General features: G+C 45.8%; 1 protein-coding gene across 1 annotated transcript; it reads left to right on the top strand.

Moving 5' to 3' along the window:
* Positions 1 to 1,066: 1,066 nt before the first annotated feature.
* tsr1 (TSR1 ribosome maturation factor) lies at positions 1,067 to 23,636 on the top strand. Its single transcript, XM_064974912.1, has 15 exons — positions 1,067 to 1,238; positions 2,223 to 2,326; positions 2,623 to 2,851; positions 3,268 to 3,402; positions 5,023 to 5,474; positions 7,438 to 7,582; positions 7,777 to 7,952; positions 17,732 to 17,946; positions 18,711 to 18,870; positions 18,960 to 19,070; positions 22,254 to 22,386; positions 22,527 to 22,643; positions 22,791 to 22,931; positions 23,147 to 23,221; positions 23,337 to 23,636. The coding sequence occupies exons 1-15, from the start codon at positions 1,121 to 1,123 to the stop codon at positions 23,513 to 23,515; spliced, it is 2,490 nt and encodes an 829-aa protein (XP_064830984.1). The 5' UTR covers positions 1,067 to 1,120; the 3' UTR covers positions 23,516 to 23,636.
* Positions 23,637 to 25,413: the final 1,777 nt, after the last annotated feature.

Genomic DNA, 25,413 nt, shown 5'->3' with positions numbered 1-25,413 from the left:
CCTAGTGGAGTATTAGGGACTTGTGTAATAACACTGTAATCACACTAGATATTACATAGCAAATTAGTATGGAATTGCTTTGTAATTGCATTACAGGCTAATCCAGTTGATCCTACATTAAGAAACCTGTTGTCTTAGACTAATTCATGATTATTGTGACTGTGAAGCAGTGAAAAAAAGCTGCCGACAACTTTCTCTTCTAAACTACAGTGAACCAATTGGTGCTCCAGATAAGCAGCTTATGCTCTTGTTTGGCTCACAACCAGATGGCCAGCCCGACCAATAATGCTCTTTATCCAAGTGAACAGGAAGCCTTTCAATCCATGTCATGCATGGGAGATACAACAGTGCTGCACTGCTACAGCAGGTTTTAAGTCTGATGCTAAATTTTAAAAAGGTGATCATGAAGAATACAGTACTGTATATCAAAGGTGCATCCAGATTAACACAGAGGATTTTGAAAGATAATTCTATTAAATGTACCGTTTTACAAGAGGATATAATTTAGAATAGAGGCTGGGTGACAGGGCGCTAGATGTAGCCTATCCAAAGCTTTTTAAGTGTCCGCTAAGAAAAAAAAAACTGTGACATTTAAAAAAAACTCAGTAGTACTTTCCTGCCAAGAATTTCCTTCAAATCATATCTCTGCCCCTGCCGTATAAGGAGTGTGCCTTCCCTCATTTCTCCCACTCTGCTCTGAGGATGGGACATGTGAACTCATGAGATATTTTGCACAGCATTCCATAGGTAACCTGATATTGATGTTGTGACATAGCAAGAGAATGTGAAATGTTTCATCATTGTAACATCCACACTGATATCTATCCAAAATGTACATTTCAGAACTATTGATCAAATAATCCTACAGTGATAGACAAAATATATTCGCCCTTCGAGGTTATTGGTAAAATGACTGGACAATTTATCAAGAGATAGATAAAGCAGGACCTGAATCCACATTTACTTCATTCATGACAGCAGTCATTTTTTGCGAAAAACAGTAGATGGCACAAGCACCCCTATTTGACCAAAGCACATCGACACTGCGCAAGAAGAAGTTCAAATGCGGAAGTGGACTACGTCATCAAAGCTGGCAGGCTGTCGCACGCTCGTGGCGAAAATGGTGTCTGGTGCAGAACAACAACAGGGCCATCGAGCTGGGGTTTATAAACAAAAAAACAAAGGACATAAACATGGAAAGCATCGGACTAAAGGAGAAATCGAACGGGAGAACAAGGGTAAGTTTGTGACGGAGGAATGTGTCCCTATCTGTCGCTGGTTTTAACCACGGACATGCTGCTTCTGTGCTGCCGAACACGTGCTTTCAAGTTATGTTTCAGAAGAATCTTTAGCTGTGGAAACTATACTTTCATGTCATATTTTAAAATACCCGTGTAATGTCACTCATGTAACAGTTTAGCCTTCAAGCCTTGGCACATTGTAGCTGATGAAATCAGAACGACCATCGTCATTAGCTTGCGATATGAAAGTATTGCACATCACGTTACAATTCAGTAGGTAGACACATGTATGTGTCAAGACGAGTAATTTAACAGTTCCTGGTAGTATCTGTCTAATCACATCAACGGGTCTGATGACCATTGTCAAAACTCTCCCCTTACATTAGCGGATTAAACTCCACTCGATGGTGAATGACATTTCTGATCAAGTGGAAATAAACCAGGCTTTATGGGATCTAGCTCCGGATTCATCCAATGTCAAAAGAAGTAACATTACCTAACGCCTACCCATGTTTGTCCTCTAGTTACCGTCTTTTTTTATTTGCTGAAATCCATACTTTTTCAATAAACGTTAATCAAATACTGTTTCCTTGTTGAGATTCAATTGGCATTTGCGCTGAGTTGCCATCTTAGGGCAACAGCAATGAGCAAACAGTGGTTGAATTTGATTAACGTTTATTGAAAATGTATAGATTTCAGCAAACAAAGACAACTACAGAGGACAGACGTGGGTACACGGTAAGCCATAAATAATTTACGTTTTTTTGAAGTATTGACATTGGGCGAATCAATGTAGTCAGAGCTAGATTCCACAAAGCCTGGTCTCTGGTGGTCATCAGATTCTTCCTTAACCGTGGAGTTTAGTCCACTACCCTTACATCAACTGTAATTCTCTGTTAGTGCACATGTTGATAGCTGAGCCCTTTCATTTATTTCCATCCGGATCTGTCATTCACCTTTAAATGATGTCATCCCCAACAGGTAGAGTGTCGGTGACGGCTCTTACCAAGAAACAGAGGAAAGAGGCGAGAAAGATGGACAAAAGGCACAAAGCCAACCAGCTGCGGCGAAATAAGAAGGACCTGGTAAGATACACTTGCATTTGACACAATGTCACCACAATGATATGAATCGGACAAGTTAAAGGTAGACTCAGTGTTATGAAATTCCAACGCACAGCACCGCAGATATCCAGATGAATGTGATGCAAGACTTTGCATTTACACAGAGTATCTGCTACAACGTGGTAGCTACGGGACCAAAACAAAGAAGTTTAAAATAGATGCACTCTTAGTTGTTGTGGAAACGGCCCGATATTGCTATTACTTCATGCATCGCTGAGTCTACCTTTAATGCTACGTGTCACTTTTGTCCTGTCCAGGTCCTGACAGAGAAGCGTCGTCTGGGCAGCAGGGATGGTCCACCCCATCTGGTGGCTGTGGTCGCCCTCCATGCAGGTGTGGATGCTGAGGCTGTGACCAGGTTGCTGCGGTGTGAGGGGGCTGGCGGGCTGGTGCGTGAGGAGAACAGTGTGTGTGGGGTCAGTGACAGCTTTGGCCTGGTCATGCCCCGCTTCAAACAGAGATTCACCTTCCTCCGCCCAGACACAGGTAAATCACCGGCTTGGATACTACAATGTGTTTGTGTTGTCAACACTAAAGTTCCATAGTTCATAGTTCAACCCGATACTGATTTATAGTTCATGTAAATGCTATTTTAATCCATATCTGGCTGTACCAAACATTTATAAGGGGCATTCTGAGTAATTAACTTACATTTACATTGTAATAACTTAGCAGACACTCTTAACCCTAATTGCGCCTGTAAGTTGCTTTGCATAAGTGCCTTACTCAAGGGCACATTGACATATTTTTCACCTAGTTGACCTGGGGATTCAAACCTTTTGGTTACTGGCCTATCGCTCTTAACACCGAGGCTACCTGCCACCATTCGATGCTGACACTAGTACTTATCCAATAGCATTACCCCTGACTCTGTCCTCCCTCCCTCTCCCTTCTCTCTCTAGCTGACATGCACTCTCTACTGGACGTGGTGAAGGTAGCAGACAGTCTGGTGTTTGTGCTGGACTCTACAGAAGGCTGGGACAGCTATGGAGACCACTGCCTCTCCTGTCTCTTTTCACAGGGGCTACCAGCCCATGGTGAGCTTCCATACAAGCTATCCAAAAAATAGACTCAGTGCACTGGATTTTGTGCACTCTCCCCTTGCTGATTACCTACATGTTTAGCAGATTACTTACTGTAGATATTATACTGATTATTTTACTCAAAATCAACTACCCCACCCATTTTCTCTGCATCCACTTTCATCTCTGTCCTATATAACCTCCACTTCTCTCTCCTGTCATCTCTGTCCTATATAACCTCCTCCTGTCGTCTCTGTCCTGTATAACCTCCACTTCTCTCTCCTGTCATCTCTGTCCTATTTAACCTCCACTTCTCTCTGCTGTCGTCCCTGTCCTGTATAACCTCCACTTCTCTCTCCTGTCGTCTCTGTCCTATATAACCTCCACTTCTCTCTCCTGTCGTCTCTGTCCTATATAACCTCCTCTTCTCTCTCCTGTCGTCCCTGTCCTATATAACCTCCTCTTCTCTCTCCTGTCGTCCCTGTCCTGTATAACCTCCACTTCTCTCTCCTGTCGTCTCTGTCCTATATAACCTCCACTTCTCTCTCCTGTCGTCTCTGTCCTATATGACCTCCACTTCTCTCTCCTGTCGTCTCTGTCCTATATAACCTCCTCTTCTCTCTCCTGTCGTCCCTGTCCTATATAACCTCCACTTCTCTCTCCTGTCGTCTCTGTCCTATATAACCTCCACTTCTCTCTCCTGTCGTCTCTGTCCTGTATAACCTCCACTTCTCTCTCCTGTCGTCTCTGTCCTGTATAACCTCCACTTCTCTCTCCTGTCGTCTCTGTCCTATATAACCTCCACTTCTCTCTGCTGTTGTCTCTGTCCTGTATAACCTCCACTTATCTCTGCTGTTGTCTCTGTCCTATATAATCTCCTGTCGTCTCTGTCCTGTATAACCTCCACTTCTCTCTGCTGTCGTCCCTGTCCTGTATAACCTCCACTTCTCTCTGCTGTCGTCTCTGTCCTGTATAACCTCCACTTCTCTCTCCTGTCGTCTCTGTCCTGTATAACCTCCACTTCTCTCTCCTGTCGTCTCTGTCCTGTATAACCTCCACTTCTCTCTCCTGTCGTCTCTGTCCTGTATAACCTCCACTTCTCTCTCCTGTCGTCTCTGTCCTATATAACCTCCACTTCTCTCTCCTGTCGTCCCTGTCCTATATAACCTCCACTTCTCTCTCCTGTCGTCCCTGTCTTATATAACCTCCACTTCTCTCTCCTGTCGTCCCTGTCCTATATAACCTCCACTTCTCTCTCCTGTCGTCTCTGTCCTATATAACCTCCACTTCTCTCTCCTGTCGTCTCTGTCCTATATAACCTCCTCTTCTCTCTCCTGTCGTCTCTGTCCTATATAACCTCCACTTCTCTCTCCTGTCGTCTCTGTCCTATATAACCTCCACTTCTCTCTGCTGTTGTCTCTGTCCTATATAACCTCCTCCTGTCGTCTCTGTCCTATATAACCTCCACTTCTCTCTGCTGTCGTCTCTGTCCTATATAACCTCCTCTTCTCTCTCCTGTTGTCTCTGTCCTATATAACCTCCTCTTCTCTCTCCTGTCGTCTCTGTCCTATATAACCTCCTCTTCTCTCTGCTGTCGTCCCTGTCCTGTATAACCTCCACTACTTTCTCCCCCAGCTCTTGTGTGTCAGGGTGTTTCAGATCTGGCAGTGAAGAAGCGTGTGGACTCACGGCGGGCACTGGCCAAGATATCTGAAATCCGCTTCCCTGGGGCGCGCCTCTTCCCCCTGGACTCAGACCAGGACGCCACACTGATGCTAAGACACCTGGGAGCACAGAGGCAGAGGAGGCTGGGCTTCCGCTCCCGTCGGCCTCACGTCCTGGCCCAGCAGGTCTCCTACACCCCCAACAGCTCTGAGGGGAGTGGGGGAGCCCCCACGGGCCTAGGGACCCTGCGTGTGTCTGGGTATGTCCGAGGCTGCCCCCTGCAGGTGGACAGGCTGGTGCACATCTCTGGATTTGGAGACTTCCTGCTCAGTCAGATCGATGCTCCCATAGACCCCCTTCCCCTCAACTCTATGACCCCTCGCACTGCCAAGCCAGGGAAGGAAGGAGATGTAGACATGCAGGTGGGTCTCACAAAATCAAGTCACATTTATTTATAAAGTTCTTTTTACATCAGAAGATAACGCAAAGTGCTTATACAGAAACCCAGCCTAAAACCTCAAACGGCAGGCAATGCAGATGTAGAAGCACGGTGGCTAGGAAAAGCTCCTTAGAAAGGCAGGAACCCTGGAAGAAACCTAGAGAGGAACCAGGCTCTGAGGGGTGGCCAGTCCTCTTCTGGCTGTACTGGGTAGAGAGGAACCAGGTTCTGATGGGTGGCCAGTCCTCTTCTGGCTGTACTGGGTAGAGAGGAACCAGGCTCTGAGGGGTGGCCAGTCCTCTTCTGGCTGTACTGGGTAGAGAGGAACCAGGTTCTGAGGGGTGGCCAGTCCTCTTCTGGCTGTACTGGGTAGAGAGGAACCAGGCTCTGAGGGGTGAACAGTCCTCTTCTGGCTGTTCCGGGTGGAGATTATAGGAGTACATGGCCATTTAAGGCCAGATTGTTCTTCAAGATGTTCAAACGTTCCTAGATGACCAGCAGGGTCAAATAATAATCACAGTGGTTATAGAGGATGCAACAGGTCAGCACCTCAGAAGTAAATGTCAGTTGGCTTTTCATAGCCAAGCATTCAGAGGTCGAGGCTGCAGGTGTGGTAGAAAGAGAGTGGTAAAACAGCAGGTCCTGGACAACGTAGCACATCCGGTGAACAGGTCAGGGTTCCAAAGGCAGAAGAGTTGAAACTGGAGCAGCAGCAGCATCTGGGGAACAGGGACAGCCAGGAGTCACCAGGTAGGCCTGAGGCATTGTCCTAGGGCTCAGGTCCTCCAGGAGGGGGGAGAGAATTAGAGGGAGCACACTTACATTCACACGGTACACCAAATATAACAGACTGGCTCTAGCCCCCCGGCACATAAGACTATTACATAGATAATGGAGGCTGAGGCATGGATTCCTTGGACACTGTGGCCCTGTCTGACGATATACCCAGACAGGGCCAACCAGGCAGGATATAACCACACCCACTTATCCAAAGCAAATCCCCCACACCACTAGAGGGATGTCAACAGACCACCTGCTGTTTTCCATTCTGAGACAAGGCTGAGTATAGCCCACAAAGATCTCCTCCGCAGAACGCGAGGGGGTGCAAAACCGGACAGGAAGATCACGTTAGTGACTCAGCCCACTCAAGTGACACATCCCTCCTAGGGATGGCATATAAGAGCACTAGTAAGCCCCTGTAATAGGGTTAGAGACAGAGAATCCCTGTGGAGAGGGGGGAACCGGCCAGGCAGAGACGGCAGGGGCGGTTCGTTGCTCCAGTGCCTTTCTGTTCACCCTCACACTCCCGAGTACACTCAATCATAGAACCTACTGAAGAGATGAGTCTTCAATAAAGACTTAAAGGTTGAGACCGAGTCTGTGTCTCTCACATGGGTAGGCAGACCATTCCATAAAAATGGAGCTCTATAGGAGAAAGCCCTGCCTCCAGCTGTTTGCTTAGAAACTTGGGACAATACGGAGGCCTGAGTCTTGTGACTGTAGCGTATGTGTAGGTATGTACAGCGGTACCAAATCGGAGAGAAAGGTAGGAGCAAGCTCATGTAATGCTTTGTAGATTCGCAGTAAAACCTTGAAATCAGCCCTAGCCTTAACAGGAAGCCAGTGTAGAGAGGCTAGCACTGGAGTAATATGATCAAATGTTTTGGTTCTAATCAAGATTCTAGCAGCCATGTTTAGCACTAACAAGTTTATTTAGTGCTTTGTCCAGGTAGATGGAGAGTAGAGCATTGTGGTAGTCTAATCTACAAGCGGCAAAAACATGGATGATCTTTTCTACGTCATTATTGGAAGATGGTCACTAGTTGATATCATTACATTGCAAATGGACAGTGATTTAATGAATAATTTACAAACTATAGTTGAGATATTAATCGGCGCTGCTTCTGCTCGTTGACAGTAGGTGCTAACTGCTCTCTGTGTTTCAGGATAGTGGTGTTGAGGTGGCGTCAGTGCGGGTGCTGATGAAGGCAGACCCAGCTCGCAGGGAGAGTCTGCAGGCCGAGGCAGAGGTAGACCCCATGGATGGAGAGCAGACTTGGCCCACTGATACTGAACTGCTGGAGGCTGAAGGTAAAGGGAGAGAGAGGGCGGAGTTATAGAGGGTCGTTACGTTGAATTACATGATAGATCTATGGTCGCAGTGCTGTTGTTGGCATCCATTGTCTGGGTACTTTGAACCAGACCATGTCAACACATTGAGTTTATTATTGTCTCTGGGTTTACAATGTAATAAACCTCTCTAATAAATGTTCTCTTTCCCTCAGAGGCCAGAAAGAGCAAGCGTGTAATGAAGGTGCCCAAAGGGACATCAGAGTACCAGGCCACGTGGATTGTGGATGAGGAGGATGAGAATGGCGAGGAGGATGAAGAGAGTACTGACGATGAGGAGGATTTGATGATGGAGGAGTCCATAGATGGAGAGGACCTTGACTCTCAGGTGGTGAGTAGTGAGTCCACTCCACATCCTGGGACACTGACACGGCTGCACAGAAGAAACTTCTGTATGTTTTTCTGGCCGGTGTAGCATTAGTTTCACGTTGTCACTTGCACAAGTACATTGAGAGGCTTTTTTTGCAAGTTCTAAACCCAGCAATGCAGTAATCCACAAATGTAATACTAAAAATAACACGGTAGAACAAAATCACATGAGAAATAGAAATAAGAAAACAAGAAAGTAAGAAGCTATATACAAGGTCAGTTCCAATACCATATTTAGAATGTGCAGGGATACTGGGGTGATAGAGGAAGATATGTATAGGGGTAAGATGACTAGGCGTCAGGATGTTTGTGTGTGTCGAGTCTGTATGAATGTGTGCATGTTGTGTAGAGTCTTGTGAGTGTTCATAGAAACGGTGCAAAAATAAATACAAGGGTCAACTCAGTCCGTGTAGCCATTAATACAAGAGAAAGAGCGGCAACTGTTGTGCTGACAGCCTGTCCCAAGGCATTGGGTGCATTGCTAAAGTGTTTGTTTACCCTCTGCCTGTTGCCGTGGCGATATTGAAACCATTAAAGGAGACGTGTAAAGGAGACGTGTTAGAAGAAGTGTAAAGGTGACGTGTTAGAAGAAGTGTAAAGGAGGCGTGTAAAGGAGACGTGTTAGAAGAAGTGTAAAGGAGACGTGTTAGGAGGCGTGTAAAGGAGACGTGTTAGAAGGCGTGTAAAGGAGACGTGTTAGAAGAAGTGTAAAGGAGACGTGTAAAGGAGACGAGGGTGATCCGTTGGTAGTCTGAGTTGATTGTTGGGATGTCTGAACTGATGTGGGGTGATGCGGAAGACGTCAGGGGGAAGCAGCTCGGACAGGACAGTGATTGGTGGGGGAAGTGTCGAACAGTTCGGTTGGGGGTGGAACAGTGTATACGTGACCCGTGGTTAGTGCACAGTGTGGCGCAGCACCACTGTTTGTTTTCACAATGTCTGCCTCTGGGCTGTAGTGCCAGGCTGCTCACCGTGGCAACAATAGTGTTTTGGAGCAGGGGTCCCGAGAGAAGCCTCCTGACTTCCTCCTTATCGGACACAACTTCCTGTCTGGACCAGGAGATGGGGACAGCCATTTATTTATAACAGCGCTGCTTGAAAGAAGGGGGTAAATTCTGCTATGGTCAAACGTTCCGCTACATCTATTTTCTTGAATATTTATTAGCATGTGTTTGATGTCGGGGTTAGACGGGATATACCATCCTAGATGTTAACAATGGAGGAAATGGTGCTGGGGTTGATCAGGATTATTATTGCAGCTGGGATTGTTCTGAAGGTTTTGAATCAGCCCCCTGCAGAGTGGACCCCCCTCCCATGTATCTCTTGCTTACTGTAATGCCACTTCCAGTAGAGCCACTTGTACACTTTGTCTAACTTCATTACTGGAAATGAGGCTGATAAATACTTGGCCTCGTTGTTCACATTACATATGATGTAGAGGTATATAGCTCTGCAGTAGAGACTTGTGATGCTCCTCCCATAACTGCTTTTCCTATTCCCGAACATCCCACTATAGGATAGGTTAAAAAAACACCTCTGGAAGTCAAGATGGAAGGAGGATTGTCTCCCAAATATAATACTTGACTATTGGGCTACTAACCTCCGTGCTGTTACGTTTTGGCTGGGTGACACACCTCCGTCATCTAGCCAAAACGTAACACGTGAGGAGTGTCACCCCTTCTCTATTGGCGCTGTGATTTTGTCACCTATCAATTTGAAGATGTCACTTTATAGTAACAGTCCTATTATACACAGCACATTCCGAATCTGGAAGCAAATGAATGTCCATTATGACCTCAGACCCATCTCATTCATGCTCCCTGTTGCCAGGAATCCCTCCGTTGCCCCCTCGCACCCTGAAAACACCTTTGAGCGATGGGGAGAGCTAGGGATCAGTACCATAGGGGATCTATATATAGAAGGGGGATCTATATATAGAAGGGGCCTTTGCCTCCTTTGATTTGCTGAGGGAAACCTGTAATCTTCCCGGAATAAAGTTTTTCAGATACCTACAGATTAGAGACTGTTGAAATAAAGTTTGTCACATGCGCCAAATACAACGGTTGTAGACCGTACAGTGAAATGCTTCCTTACAAGCCCTGAACCAACAATGCAGTTAACACTTTCTTAAGTAAAAGATATATAGATATAAATAATTAAAGAGCATCAGTAAAATAACAGTAGCATGGCTATATACAGGGGGTACCAGAACAGAGTCAATGTGTGGAGGCACCGGTTAGTCGAGGTAATATGTACATGTAGGTAGAGTTGTTAAAGTGACTATGCATAGATAAAACAGTGAGTAACAGCAGTGTAAGGGGGGGGGGGGTAAGCAATGCAAATAGTCTGGGTAGCCATTAGATTAGATGTTCAGGAGTCTTATGGCTTTGGGGTAGAAGCTGTTTAGGTCCAAAATGCTTCTTGACTTGGTGCTCCGGTACCACTTGCCATGTGGTAGCAGAGGGAACAGTCTATGACTAGGGTGGCTGAAGTCCTTGACAATTTTTAGGGCCTTCCTCTTCCTCTGGTATAGAGGTCCTGGATGGCAGGACGCTTGGCCCCAGTGATGTACTAGGCCGTTCGCACTACCTTCTGTAGCGCCTTGCGGTCGGAGGCCAAGCAGTTGCCGTACCAGGCAGTGATGCAACGAGTCAGGATGCTCTCTGGTGCAGCTGTAGAACCTTTTGAGGATCTGAGGGCCTAGACCAAATCTTTTCCGTTTCCTGAGGGGGAATAGGCTTTGTGTCCTCTGACTGTCTTGGTGTGTTTGGACCATGTTAGTTTGTTTGCAAGGAACTTGAAGCTCTCAACCTGCTCCACTACAGCCTTGTCGATGAGATTCCTCCGATGTCATTGAGGAGTACACCACATCAGTCACTGGCTTCATCAATAAGTGCATCGATGACATCGTCCCCCACAGTGACCATACGTACATACCCCAACCAGAAGCCATGGATTACAGGCAACATCCGCACTGAACTAAAGGCTAGAGATGACCCTTTCAAGGAGCGAGACTCTAACCTGGAAGCTTATAAGAAATCTCGCTATGCCTTCCAACGAACCATCAAACAGGCAAAGTGTCAATACAGGACAAAGATCGAATCGTACTACACCGGCTCTGACGCTCGTCGGATGTGTCAGGGCTTGCAAAACATTACAGACTACAAAGGGAAGCACAGACGAGAGCTGCCCAGTGAGACGAGCCTACCAGACGGACTAAACTACTTATATGCTCGCTTCGATGCAAATAACACTGAAACATGCATGAAGACTGTGATCATGCTCTCCGCAGCAGATGTGAGTAAGACCTTTTAAAAGGGTCAACATTCACAAGGCTGCAGGGCCAGACAGATTACCAGGACGTATACTGCGCGCATGCACTGACCAACTGGCAAGTGTCTGCACTGACATCTTAAACCTCTCACTGTCTGAGTTTGTAATACCAAGATGTTTTAAGCAGACCACAATAGTCCCTGTGCCCAAGAACACCAAGGTCACCTGCCTAAATTATTACCTACCCGTAGCACTCACGTCTGTAGCCATGAAGTGCTTTGAAAGGCTGGTCATGGCTCACAACACCATTATCCCAGAAACCCTAGACCCTCTCCAATTTGCATACCGCCCCAACACATCCACAGATGATGCAATCTCTATTGCACTCCACACTGCCCTTTCCCACCTGGACAAAAGGAACACCTATGTGAGAATGCTATTCATTGACTACAGCTCAGCGTTCAACACCATAGCCCCCCCTGCAACTGGATCCTGGACTCCCTGACGGGCCATCCCCAGGTGAGGACGGCCCGCCACGCTGAGACTCAACATAGGAGCCCCTCAGGGGTGCGTGCTCAGTCTCCTCCTGTACTCCCTGTTCACTCATGACTGCACAGCCAGGCACGACTCCAACACCATCAAGTTTGCTGCTGTGGCAGGCCTGATCACGACAACGACGAGACAACCTATATGGAGGAGGTCAGAGACCTGGCCATGTGGTGCCAGGACAACAACTTCTCCCTCAACGTGATCAAGACAAAGGAGATGACTGAACTACAGGAAAAAGAGGACTGAGCATGCCCCCATTCTCATTGACAGGGCTGCAGTGGAGCTGGCTGAGAGCTTCAAGTTCCTTGGTGTCCACATCACCAACAAACTAACATGGTTCAAGCACACCAAGACAGTCGTGAAGAGGGCACGACAAAACCTATTCCCACTCAGGAGACTGAAAGGATTTGGCATGGGTCCTCAGATCCTCAAAGGGTCTACAGTTGCACCATCGAGAGCATCCTGAGGTCGACCGATTAATCAGACTGGCCGATTAATTAAGGCCGATTTCAAATTTTCATAACAATCGGAAATCTGTATTTTTGGGCGCTGATTTGCAGATTTTAAAAGAAGAAAAAAATGTACACCTTTTATATAATCTTTATTTAACTAGGCAAGTCAGTTAAGAACACTTTCTTATTTCAATGACTGCCTAGGAACGGCAGGTTATCAAATCAAATTTGTCACATACACATGGTTAGCAGATGTTAATGCGAGTGTAGCGAAATGCTTGTGCTTCTAGTTCCGACAATGCAATAATAACCAACGAGTAATCTAGCTAACAATCCCAAAACTACTACCTTATACACACAAGTGTAAATGGATAAAGAATATATACGTAAAGATATATATGAATGAGTGATGGTACAGAGCGGCATAGGCAAGATGCAGTAGATGGTATCGAGTACAGTATATGCATATGAGATGAGTATGTAAACAAAGTGGCATAGTTCAAAGTGGCTAGTGATACATGTATTACATAAAGATGCAGCAGATGATATAGAGTACAGTATATACGTATACATATGAAATAAATAATGTAGGGTATGTAAACATTATATTAGGTAGCATTGTTTAAAGTGGCTAGTGATATATTTTACATCAATTCCCATCAATTCCCATTATTAAAGTGGCTGGAGTTGAGTCAGTGTGTTGGCAGCAGCCACTCAATGTTAGTGGCGGCTGTTTAACAGTCTGATGGCCTTGAGATAGAAGCTGTTTTTCAGTCTCCCGGTCCCAGCTTTGATGCACCTGTACTGACCTCGCCTTCTGGATGATAGCGGGGTGAACAGGCAGTGGCTCGGTGGTTGTTGTCCTTGATGATCTTTATGGCCTTCCTGTGACATCGGGTGGTGTAGGTGTCCTGGAGGGCAGGTAGTTTGCCCCCGGTGATGCGTTGTGCAGACCTCACTACCCTCTGGAGAGCCTTACAGTTCTGGGCGGAGCAGTTGCCGTACCAGGCGGTGATACAGCCCGCCAGGATGCTCTCGATTGTGCATCTGTAGAAGTTTGTGAGTGCTTTTAGTGACAAGCCGAATTTCTTCAGGCTCCTGAGGTGCTGCTGCGCCTTCTTCACGATGCTGTCTGTGTGGGTGGACCAATTCAGTTTGTCTGTGATGTGTACGCCGAGGAACTTAACTTACTACCCTCTCCACTACTGTTCCATCGATGTGGATGGGGGGGGTGTTCCCTCTGCTGTTTCCTGAAGTCCACAATCATCTCCTTAGTTTTGTTGACGTTGAGTGTGAGGTTATTTTCCTGACACCACACTCCGAGGGCCCTCACCTCCTTCCTGTAGGTCGTCTCGTCGTTGTTGGTAATCAAGCCTACCACTGTTGTCGTCCGCAAACTTGATGATTGAGTTGAAGGCGTGCGTGGCCACGCAGTCGTGGGTGAACAGGGAGTACAGGAGAGGGCTCAGAACGCACCCTTGTGGGGCCCCAGTGTTGAGGATCAGCGGGGTGGAGATGTTGTTACCTACCCTCACCACCTGGGAACGGCCCGTCAGGAAGTCCAGTACCCAGTTGCACAGGGCGGGGTCGAGACCCAGGGTCTCGAGCTTGATGACGAGTTTGGAGGGTACTATGGTGTTAAATGCTGAGCTGTAGTTGATGAACAGCATTCTCACATAGGTATTCCTCTTGTCCAGATGGGTTAGGGCAGTGTGCAGTGTGGTTGAGATTGCATCGTCTGTGGACCTATTTGGGCGGTAAGCAAATTGGAGTGGGTCTTGTGTGTCAGGTAGTGTGGAGGTGATATGGTCCTTGACTAGTCTCTCAAAGCACTTCATGATGACTGAGATGAGTGCTACGGGGCGGTAGTCGTTTAGCTCAGTTACCTTAGCTTTCTTGGGAACAGGAACAATGGTGGCCCTCTTGAAGCATGTGGGAACAGCAGATTGGGATAGGGATCGATTGAATATGTCCGTAAATACACCAGCCAGCTGGTCTGCGCATGCTCTGAGGGCACGGCTGGGGATGCCGTCTGGGCCTGCAGCCTTGCGAGGGTTAACACGTTTAAATGTTTCACTCACCTCGGCTGCAGTGAAGGAGAGTCCGCATGTTTTTGTTGCGGGCCGTGTCAGTGGCACTGTATTGTCCTCAAAGCGGGCAAAAAAGTTATTTAGTCTGTCTGGGAGCAAGGCATCCTGGTCCGTGACTGGGCTGGTTTTCTTTTTGTAATCTGTGATTGACTGTAGACCCTGCCACATAACTTGTGTCTGAGCCGTTGAATTAAGATTCTACTTTGTCTCTATACTGACGCTTAGCTTGTTTGATTGCCTTGCGGAGGGAATAGCTACACTGTTTGTATTCGGTCATGTTTCTGGTCACCTTGCCCTGATTAAAAGCAGTGGTTCGCGCTTTCAGTTTCACGCGAATGCTGCCATCAATCCACGGTTTCTGGTTTGGGAATGTTTTAATCGTGGTTATGGGAACGACATCTTCAACGCACGTTCTAATGAACTCGCTCACCAAATCAGCGTATTCGTCAATGTTGTTGTCTGACGCGATACGAAACATATCCCAGTCCACGTGATGGAAGCAGTCTTGGAGCGTGGAATCAGATTGGTCGGACCAGCGTTGAACAGACCTCAGCGTGGGAGCTTCTTGTTTTAGCTTCTGTCTGTAGGCAGGAAGCAACAAAATGGAGTCGTGGTCAGCTTTTCCGAAAGGAGTGCGGGGGAGGGCCTTATATGCATCGCGAAAGTTAGAATAGCAATGATCCATGGGTTTTACCAGCCCTGGTTGCGCAATCGATATGCTGATACAATTTAGGGAGTCTTGTTTTCAGATTAGCCCTGTTAAAATCCCCAGCTACAATGAATGCAGCCTCAGGATATATGGATTCCAGTTTGCAAAGAGTCAAATAAAGTTTGTTCAGAGCCATCAATGTGTCTCCTTGGGGGGGAATATATACGGCTGTGATTATAATCGAAGAGAATTCCCTTGGTAGATAATGCGGTCGACATTTGATTGTGAGGGATTCTAAATCAGGTGAACAGAAGGACTTGAATTCCTGTATGTTGTTGTGACCACACCACGTCTCGTTAACCATAAAGCATACGCCCCCGCCCCTCTTCTTACCAGAAAGATGTTTGTTTCTGTCGGAGCGATGCGTGGAGAAACCAGCTGGCTGCACCGACTCCGATAGCGTCTCTCCAGTGAGCCATGTTTCCGTGAAGCAAAGAATGTTACTGTCCCTCTGGAATGCTACCCTTGCTCGGATTTCATCAACCTTGTTGTCAAGAGACTGGACATTGGCGAGTAGTATGCTAGGGAGTGGCGCGCGATGTGCCCGTCTCCGGAGCATGACCAGAAGACCGCTTCGTTTGCCTCTTTTACGACGTTGTTGTTTTGGGTCGCAGGCTGGGATCCATTCAGTTGTCCTGGGTGAAAGGCAGAACATAGGATCCGCTCCGGGAAAATCATATTCTTGGTTGTACTGATGGTGAGTTGACGCTGCTCTTATATTCGGTAGTTCTTCTCGACTGTATGTAATGAAACCTAAGATGACCTGGGGTACCAATGTAAGAAATAACACATAAAAAAAAAAAAAAAAACTGCATAGTTTCCTAGGAACGCGAAGCGAGGCGGCCATCTCTGTTGGCGCACTGCCTCGTTCAGGGGCAGAAAGACAGATTTGTACCTTGTCGGCTCGGGAAATCCAATCTTGCAACCTTACAGTTAAGAGAGACTGCCTGTTACGCAAATGCAATAAGCCAAGGTAAGTTGCTTAGCTAGCATTAAACTTATCTTATAAAAAACAATCAATCATAATCACTAGTTAACTACACATAGTTGATGATATTACTAGATATTATCTAGCGTGTCCTGTGTTGCATAAAATCTGACTGAGCAGACAAGCATACAAGTATCTGACTGAGCGGTGGTAGGCAGAAGCAGGCGCGTAAACATTCATTCAAACAGCACTTTTGTGCGTTTTGCCAGCAGCTCTTCGTTGTGCATCAAGCATTGCGCTGTTTATGACTTCAAACCTATCAACTCCCGAGATGAGGCTGGTGTGACCGAAGTGAAATGGCTGGCTAGTTAGCGCGCGCTAATAGCGTTTCAAACTTCACTCGCTCTGAGCCTTGGGTTGGTTGTTTCCCTTGCTCTGCGCAGGTAATGCTGCTTTGATATGGTCGTTGTGTTGCTGGTTCGAGCCCGGGGAGGAGCGAGGGGAGGGATGGAAGCTATACTGTTACACTGGCAATACTAAAGTGCCTATAAGAACATCCAATAGTCAAAGGTTAATGAAATACAAATACAAATGGTATAGAGGGAAATAGTCCTATAATAACTACAACCTAAAACTTCTTACCTGGAAATATTGAAGACTCATGTTAAGGCACCACCAGCTTTCTCATGTTCTGAGCAAGGAACTGAAACTTTAGCTTTCTTACATAGCACATATTGCACTTTCTTCTCCAACACTTTATTTTTACATTATTTAAACCAAATTGAACATGTTTCATTATCTACTTGAGGCTAAATTGATTTTATTGACGTATTATATTAAGATAAAATAAGTGTTAATTCAGTATTGTTGTAATTGTCATTATTACAAATACATTTTTTCTTAAAAAGATCTATTTTTAAATCGGCCGATCAAATCGGTATCGACTTTTTTGGTCCTCCAATAATCGGTATCAGCGTTGAAAAATCATAATCGGTCGACCTCTAATCCTGACTGGTTGCATCACTGCCTGGTATGGCAACTGCTCGGCCGCTAACCTTAAGGTACTGCAGAGGGTAGTGCATATGACCCAGTACATCACTGGGGCCAAGCTTCTTGCCATCCAGGATTTCTATAACCAAGCGGTGTCAGAGGAAGGCCCTAAAAATTGTCAGACTCCAGCCACCCTAGTCAGACTGTTCTCTCTTACCGCACGGCAAGCAGTACCGGAACACCAGTCTAGGTCCAAGAGGCCTCTAAACAGCGTCTATCCCAAGCCATTAGACTCCTGAATATCTAATCAAATGGCTACCCAGACTATTTGCATTGCCTCCCTCTTCCCCTCTTTACACCAGTGCTATTCTGTTGTCATCTATGCATAGTCACTTTAATAACTTTACCTACATGTTTAACCAGTGCCCTCTCACAAAATCGCAATATTATTTTTGCGTTAGTTGGCTAACGTAGCTTCGTAGCTTGTTCTCCATCTTCTTTTTAAAGGAGACAAATTTTCAGCACTTTTATTTCTATGAATGATCAACTCATTTTCTCATTGCCCTCTTGTCCCTCTACAGCAGACATATGGTGGGCAATATGTTTGGAACATCGAATCGCAATAAAGTCACTATCGATCCGCAATACATATCGTATCGGCGCCTTAGTATCGTGATAATATCGTATTGTGAGATGCCTGGCAATTGCCAGCTCTAATAGAAACGTCCTGTATTTTACTGTTTGGTTTAGGATGCTGCCTCAGGTGGTGGCTCTGATGAGGAGGAGGAGGAGGAGGAGGAGGAGCTGAATTCCACATCGGACAAGGGTGGAGCAGACCAGCGCTATGATGAGCACATGGATGAGGCGGAGGAAGGGGAGGGGTTAAAACGATACCGGGAGGCTCGGGCCAATGAGATGTTCCCAGATGAAGTGGACACCCCTCTAGACCAATCGGCTAAGAACAGGTAAGGGCATGACTATCATATCGTCTACTACCAAACACAGTGGTCCCTTACTTCTCCTTCAGTACTGTACACGACCCTCTGCTTTCAGTGTGGGCTACAACACAGAGGGGCTGTCTAAGCAAAAACATTCAACCGATCCCTGAAAAAAACATCAACCCATGGCTCACACACAGGTAACTGCCAAAAAAGGAAACGCCAACAGAAAGTGTCTCAAAAGGGCGTTCGGCCGCCAGAGCGGCTTCAGTGCACCGTGGCATATCTGTATGGAGGGATGCGACGCCATTCTTCCACAAAATAATTCAGTCATTTGGTGTTTTGATGGTGGTGGAAAACGCTGTCTCAGGCACTGCTCCCGGAAGTGTTCAATTGGGTTGAGATCTGGTGACTGAGACACACAAACACACTTTAAACCACACTTTACTGAAGCGTTTCCTTTACTTTTGCAGTTACCTGTACATTGAGTTGATATTTTACATTTGGAAAAACAGTCAAGCAGAATGTGGTAACCTTGAAGAACAGCTCATTAACAGCTAGTGACTTGATCCTGACCTCTGATCAAAGTGCTTCAGCACTCCAATATCTAACATTTTCTTCAGCAACACTTGGGGGGGGGTCTGAGGAGGGAGGAATTCACCAAACATGTCAAACATCTGGTCTATTATATATGACAATCCCGTTAACGCCCAAACTTTACTTTCCAAGATGATTGGCCCAGCGTAATTACTTAGCTATATTCTGACATTGCTAATTTCCTGTGTGCTCAGGTTCCAGCGTTACAGGGGCCTGAAGAGTTTCCGCTCCTCCCCCTGGGACCCCTTGGAGAACCTGCCTGCAGACTACTCCCGCATCTTCCAGTTTCAGAGCTTTGAGCGCACACGCCGCCGCGTACTAGCTGAGGCTGCGCAGGAGGAAGAGGGGGCCATGGTAAGAGTCTGCCGTGTGTGTGTGACATCCTGTTTCAACCCTGTCCCCTCTGTGCCCCCCCCATCCATTAATCCTGCTCTGCTCTCTAGGTGGGCTGGTATGTGACCCTCCATGTAGTGGATGTTCCCCCCACGGTGATGGAGAGTGTCCAGGCAGGCAGGCCTCTGGTGCTGGTCTCCTTACTGCCACATGAACAGAAGGTATACAGTATTGGGATACTCCTGAATTATTGTGTACTTAGTGTCTTAAGTCTAAAAGTTAAGAATTGTAACCCATTTCTGCTGTTAAATATGTTGTTAAAGTGTAGACAAACTACAGAGGGGGGAAAAATGTATACATATATACACACACACGCGCGCGCATACACACAGTTGAGGTCGAAAGTTTACATACGCTTAGGTTGGAGTCATTAACTCGTTTTTCAACCACTCCACACATTTCTTGTTAACAAACTATAGTTTTGGCAAGTCGGTTAGAACATCTACTTTGTGCATGACACAAGTCATTTTTCCAACAATTGTTTACAGACAGATTATTTCACCCCATCACAATTCCAGTGGGTCAGAAGTTTACATACACTAAGTTGACTGCCTTTTAAACAGCTTAGAAAAGTCCAGAAAATGATGTCATGGCTTTAGAAACTTCTGACAGGCTAATTGACATCATTTGAGTCATTTGGAGGTGTACCTGTGGATGTATTTCAAGGCCTACCTTCAAACTCAGTGCCTCTTTGCTTGACATCATGGTAGACCTTCACAAGTCTGGTTCATCCTTGGGAGAAATTTCCAAACACCTGAAGGTACCACGTTCATCTGTACAAACAATAGTACGCAAGTATAAACGCCATATCGCTCAGGAAGGAGACGCATTCTGTCTCCTAGAGATGAGCGTACTTTAGTGCAAAAGGTGCAAATCAATCCCAGAACAACAGCAAAGGACCTTGTGAAGATGCTGGAGAAAACAGATTCAGAAGTATCGTTATCCACAGTAAAATGAGTCCTATATCAACATAACCTGAAAGGCCGCTCAGCAAGGAAGACGCCACTGCTCCAAAACCGCCATTAAAAAAAGCCAGGCTACAGTTTGCAACTGCACATGGGGACAAAGATCACACTTTTTGGAGAAATCTCTGGTCTGATGAAACAAAAACAGAACTGTTTGGCCATAATGACCATCATTTTGTTTGGAGGAAAAGGGGGAGGCTTACAAGCCGAAGAACACCATCCCAACCGTGAAGCACAGGGGTGGCAGCATCATGTTGTGGGTGTGCTTTGCTGCAGGAGGGATTGGTGCATTTCACAAAATAGATAGCATCATGAGGGAGGAAAATGATATGGATATATTGAAGCAATATCAAGACATCAGTCAGGCAGGTAAGCTTGGTCGCAAATGGGTCTTCCAAATGGACAATGACCCCAAGCATACTTCCAAAGTTGTGGCAAAATGGCTTAAGGACAACAAAGTCAAGGTATTGGAGTGGCCATCACAAAGCCCTGACCTCATCCTATAGAACAGTTGTGGGCAGAACTGAAAAAGCGTGCACGAGCAAGGAGGCCTACAAACCTGACTCAGTTACACCAGCTCTGTCAGGAGGAATGGGCCAAAATTCACTCAACTTATTGTGGGAAGCTGGTGGAAGGCTATCTGTAACATTTGACCCAAGTTATTAAACAATGCAATGCTACCAAATACTAATTGAGTGAACCGTCTGACCCACTTGAAAGAAATAAAATCTGAAATAAATAATTCTCTATTATTCTGACATTTCACATTCTTAAAATAATGTGATGATCCTAACTGACCTAGTAGACCTGTCAGCAATGGGTGTGGCTGAAATTGCCAGATCCACTCATTTGAAGGGGTGTCCACATACGTTTGGATGTAGTATGTCTATATTCAGTGCCTTCGTAACATATTCAGACCCTTTGAATTTTTCCATTTTTATGTTACAGCCTTATTCTAAAATTGATTCAATATTTTATTATGTTTGCTAATTTATAAAAAATAAAAACGGATTACATTTACATAAGTATTCAGACCCTTTACTCTGTACTTTGTTGAAGCACCTTTGGCAGCAATTACAGCATCGAGTCTTTTTGGGTATGACGCTACAAGCTTGGCACACCTGTATTTGGGGAGTTTCTCCCATTCTTCTCTGCAGATTCTCTCAAGCTCGGTCAGGTTGGAAGGGGAGCGTCGCTGCACAGCTATTTTCAGTCTCCAGAGATGTTAGATCGGGTTAAAGTCCAGTCTCGGGCTGAGCAACTCAAGGACTCATACATTGTCTTGGCTGTGTGCTTAGGATTGTTGTCCTGTTGGAAGGTGAACCTTCACCCCAGTCTGAGGTCCTGAGCGCTCTGGTGCCGGTTTATCAAGGATCTGTCTGTACTTTGCCTCAATCCTGATTAGTCTCCCAGTCCCTGCTGCTGAAAAACATCCCCACAGCATGATGTTGCAACCACCATGCTTCATCGTAGGGATGGTGCCAGGTTTCCTCCAGATGTGTCGCTTGGCAATTCAGACCAGAGAATCTTGTTTCTCAATCTTGTTTCTCTTAGTCTTTCAGGTGCCTTTTGGCTTCAAGCGGGCTATCATGTGCCTTTTACTGAGGCGTGGCTTCCGTCTGGCCACTCTACCATAAAGGCCTGATTGATGGAGTGCTGCAGATAAGGTTGTCCTTCTGGAATGTTTTCTCATCTCCATAGAGAAAACCTTAGAGCTCTGTCAGTGACCATCCGGTTCTTGGCCAAGGTCCTTCTCCCTGATTGCTCAGTTTGGCCGGGAGGCCAGCTTGGTGGTTGGTGGCCAGCTTGGTGGTTACAAACTTCTTCCATTCAAGAATGATGGAGGCCACTCAGAAATGTTTTGGTACCCTTGCCCAGATCACAATCCTGTCTCAGAGCTCTAGGGACAATTCCTTTGACCTTGTAGCTTGGTTTTGGCTCTTACATGCGCTGTCAACTGTGGGACCTTTAGCTAGACAGGTGTACCTTTCCAAATCATGTCCAATCAATTGAATTGTAGAAACATCAAGGATGATCAATGGAAAAACGATGCACCTGAGCTCAATTTAGAGTCTCATAGCAAAGGGTCTGAATATATATGTAAATATATATTATTATTATTTTATACATTTGCAAAAAAAAAATCTAACTTTTCCCTGTCATTATGGGGTATTGTGTGCCGAATACTGAAAGTATGATATTAAACCATTTTAGAATAAGGCTAACGTAACAAAATGTGGAAAAAGTATAGGGCTCTGAATACTTCCCGCATGTATAAATCAATTGTAACAACTCTAGCTAATGGTTTTAACACTACAGTTCATTAGAAACTATTCTTCCAGCTTCTTACCATTTGGTTGCCTTCCATCCTCTGATCAGATGTCAGTGATGCACATGCTGGTGAGGAGACACCCCAGCAACACAGACCCAATCAAGTCTAAAGAGGAGCTGGTGTTCCACTGTGGATTCAGGAGGTTCAGGGCCTGCCCCATCTTCTCCCAGCACACATCAGGTAGGGGGACCTGGAAACAGCACAACTTGAACAAAATTGAAGAAAACGTATGGCAAATATGCTAATATTCTGTGGGGACTGGAGTATTTATTTGTCTGCTCGGTGTTGTATCGAACCTGTGATTGGCTCTCTCTCTCCAGCCGACAAGCACAAGCTGGAGCGTTTCCTTCGTGCTGACGCCCCCACGGTGGTTTCTGTGTATGCCCCCATCACATTCCCCACCGCTGGGGTACTGCTCTTCAAACAGAGGGAGGATGGTAAGGGCCTGGATAGTGACGTTGGGCTGACTTAGTATTTCTCTACCTGTTTAAGGATGGGGGAAGGACAGAGGAACACACTGTCTCTACCTGTATCTCTCCTGTTCTGTCTGTATTTGAGCCAGTATCTCTTGTTCTCTCCCTCAGGCATGCAGGACCTGGTGGGTACAGGAAGTCTGCTGAGCTGTGACCCCCAGCGTGTGGTGCTGAAGAGGATTGTGTTGAGTGGCCACCCCTTCAAGATCAACCGCCGGTCCGCTGTCTGCAGATACATGTTCTTCAACAGGGGTGAGGGGGCACTGAGCTAAGCACTACATGTTTCCCAATAATACCCACATAACTTCTGTCTGACTAGGGCCCACAGGGTGCACTATATAGAGAATAGGTGCCTTTTGGCCCACAACTACTGTCGTAATGTGGAAAGGAAATAGCTCTGACTTACCTGTGGTTTTCATTATTTATTTTCATGTTAACTGACCTCTGTGCTTTTTTCTCTCTGATAGACGACATCCTGTGGTTTAAGCCTGTTGAGCTGAGAACCAAGTGGGGCCGGAGAGGACACATCAAGGAGGCCCTAGGTACGGAGAAAACCTAAACCTTGTCAATACTGTTTAGTGACATGAAACAATGTGTAGCCTTCATTGGAAAATTGTGACTACCTGACCTTAACCGGTGTGTGGGTATGTTTTTCAGGGACTCATGGACACATGAAGTGTGTATTTGACAGCCAAATGCGGTCTCAGGATACTGTCATGATGAACCTGTATAAGAGGGTCTATCCTCGCTGGACATATGACCCCTATGTGCCTTTGCCCCTGCCCTGGGTCAAGGGGGAAGGGACTCAGGTGCCGGATGATTTTGACATGGAGTAGGTGGTGGTCTGTTGCAAGAGGTGTGTTGGAGTCTGTAGAGAGTTGCATGGACTGTGGTGATTACATTTTCACTTCAATAGATGGATTGTAATGTGTATTAAATAAAACCAATTAGACCAAATCACTTGTTTCTTTATTTCTCTGGAAAATGTCCTTGTGGTCCAGTTAGTTTGTTTCCTGGCCATTAGATGGCAGCAGTGTATAAGAGGAAACAGGCGCTTTGTTGCAGTGACTAACACGGTGGAACTGAACTCACTGATTATGAGAGCCATGCACTGTTATTGCCCTGTACTCAAACACTAACTTGATCAAACATGAAGACAATGTTGAGGCATAATCAGAGGGAGCATGTTCAGCTCAATAATACTGTTGTACAGATTCCATTCTCAATTTCAACATGTTTGGCACAAATGACACAAATTGAAAATCTGAACAACAATGATCATAATTTTGGATGAACAAGCTTGCCTTTCCCATTTCGGTCCATTGCTCACTCTGTTCTATGAAGTCTTCTCCAGCTCTTTCCACTACCATTTCTTTAGGTCTTTGCATTTTATTCTGATATTGTATTTATTATTTTAGATAGTGTGCATGACGACTTCAAAGACAAATGTCCACAATTTGTGCCTCTTAAATTCCTTTTTAATATACAGCTTATCCTCCACACTAGCTATAGTCTCAGACCTCTACATAGTGTGCCCCCCTTCCACTCCCTGGTGGTCTCTCCCTGAGCTGAAGACCCTTCTTCCCCACCAGTCAGTCTCAAGCAGAGAACTCGAGAACCCATGTTCTCGCTCTGGATCTACGACGCGCAACAGTTTTACATTCCTCCCTATCCCATGCTTTGTGCTCCACGGAGAAACTGATTTATGAATTGTAATATTTATCATAAAACTGTGCTCTTGCATGCTCGTAGCTCCATTATTCATCTGGGGTCTCTGTTGGGATTGCACCAAAGAGGCATGCCAATATGTCTGGGAAACTAGAAGGTGAAGACTTGGGGTTGGAGAGGTGGAACATGATCCAAGAAATGGAGGGGACCAAAAGTTCAACATTTTTCATACTGCGAATTTGATTACAGTGTGGAAAAAGTTGAAAAATAAAGCTAAAACAATCGCACAAGAGTAATGCCTATTGCATTGGGGTGCACGCCGGGAGCACTGGACAGTTTTGCTGAAACACCATTTATCTGCTTCATTTTCTTTTTTTTTACTCGTATGGATGAAGGCAAGGGCACTGAATGGTGATGTGTTGAACACATCTTGTTTAAAGCTGAAGACTGGTGTGGTGTGCCTGTTCTAGCTAGCTGTTCATGATTGTGGGGGGACTCATCTTCAAAAAATATTTTAGCAGGAATCTCCTTGCGAAGGATTTTGCTGAAAAATGGAACTCTGCCGGGCAATATCCTCACATGCCATGGAGAATGTTTTTACAGTAACATGTGGGACTGTCTATAGACCGCATACACAATTTCCCTCCAACACTCAATTTTAAACCGATTTATCTTTAACTAGGCTAGTCAGTTAAGAACAAATTCTTATTTCCAATTTAAGCCTACCGGGGAACAGTGGGTTAACTGCCTTGTTCAGGGGCAGAATGACAGATTTTTACCTTGTCAGCTCGGATTCAATCCAGCAACCTTTCAGTTACTGGCCCAACGCTCTAACCACTAGGCTACCTGCTTCCCCAAATGCAGTTGTTTAGGGACCAACGAAGTGTTCAAACTGAATAAAACCAGAGATGGAGAGAATGCAAATGAGATCTATGGAGTTGGGAAATGAGAATAAGAGCTGTAGAGGAAGAAATGCTGGAGTGTGAGAGAGACGTTGAGTTAGGCAGTGTGGGCGAGGGAGAAGGAAAGAGTGGCTGGCGTTTATGGATAGCAGATGTGGGGTTTT

This window comes from Oncorhynchus masou, chromosome 9 (assembly GCF_036934945.1).
Source record: "Oncorhynchus masou masou isolate Uvic2021 chromosome 9, UVic_Omas_1.1, whole genome shotgun sequence".
NCBI lineage: Eukaryota > Metazoa > Chordata > Actinopteri > Salmoniformes > Salmonidae > Oncorhynchus > Oncorhynchus masou.
The sequence above is the reverse complement of the archived record's forward strand: the minus strand, read 5'-3'. Positions and strand labels throughout refer to the sequence as shown.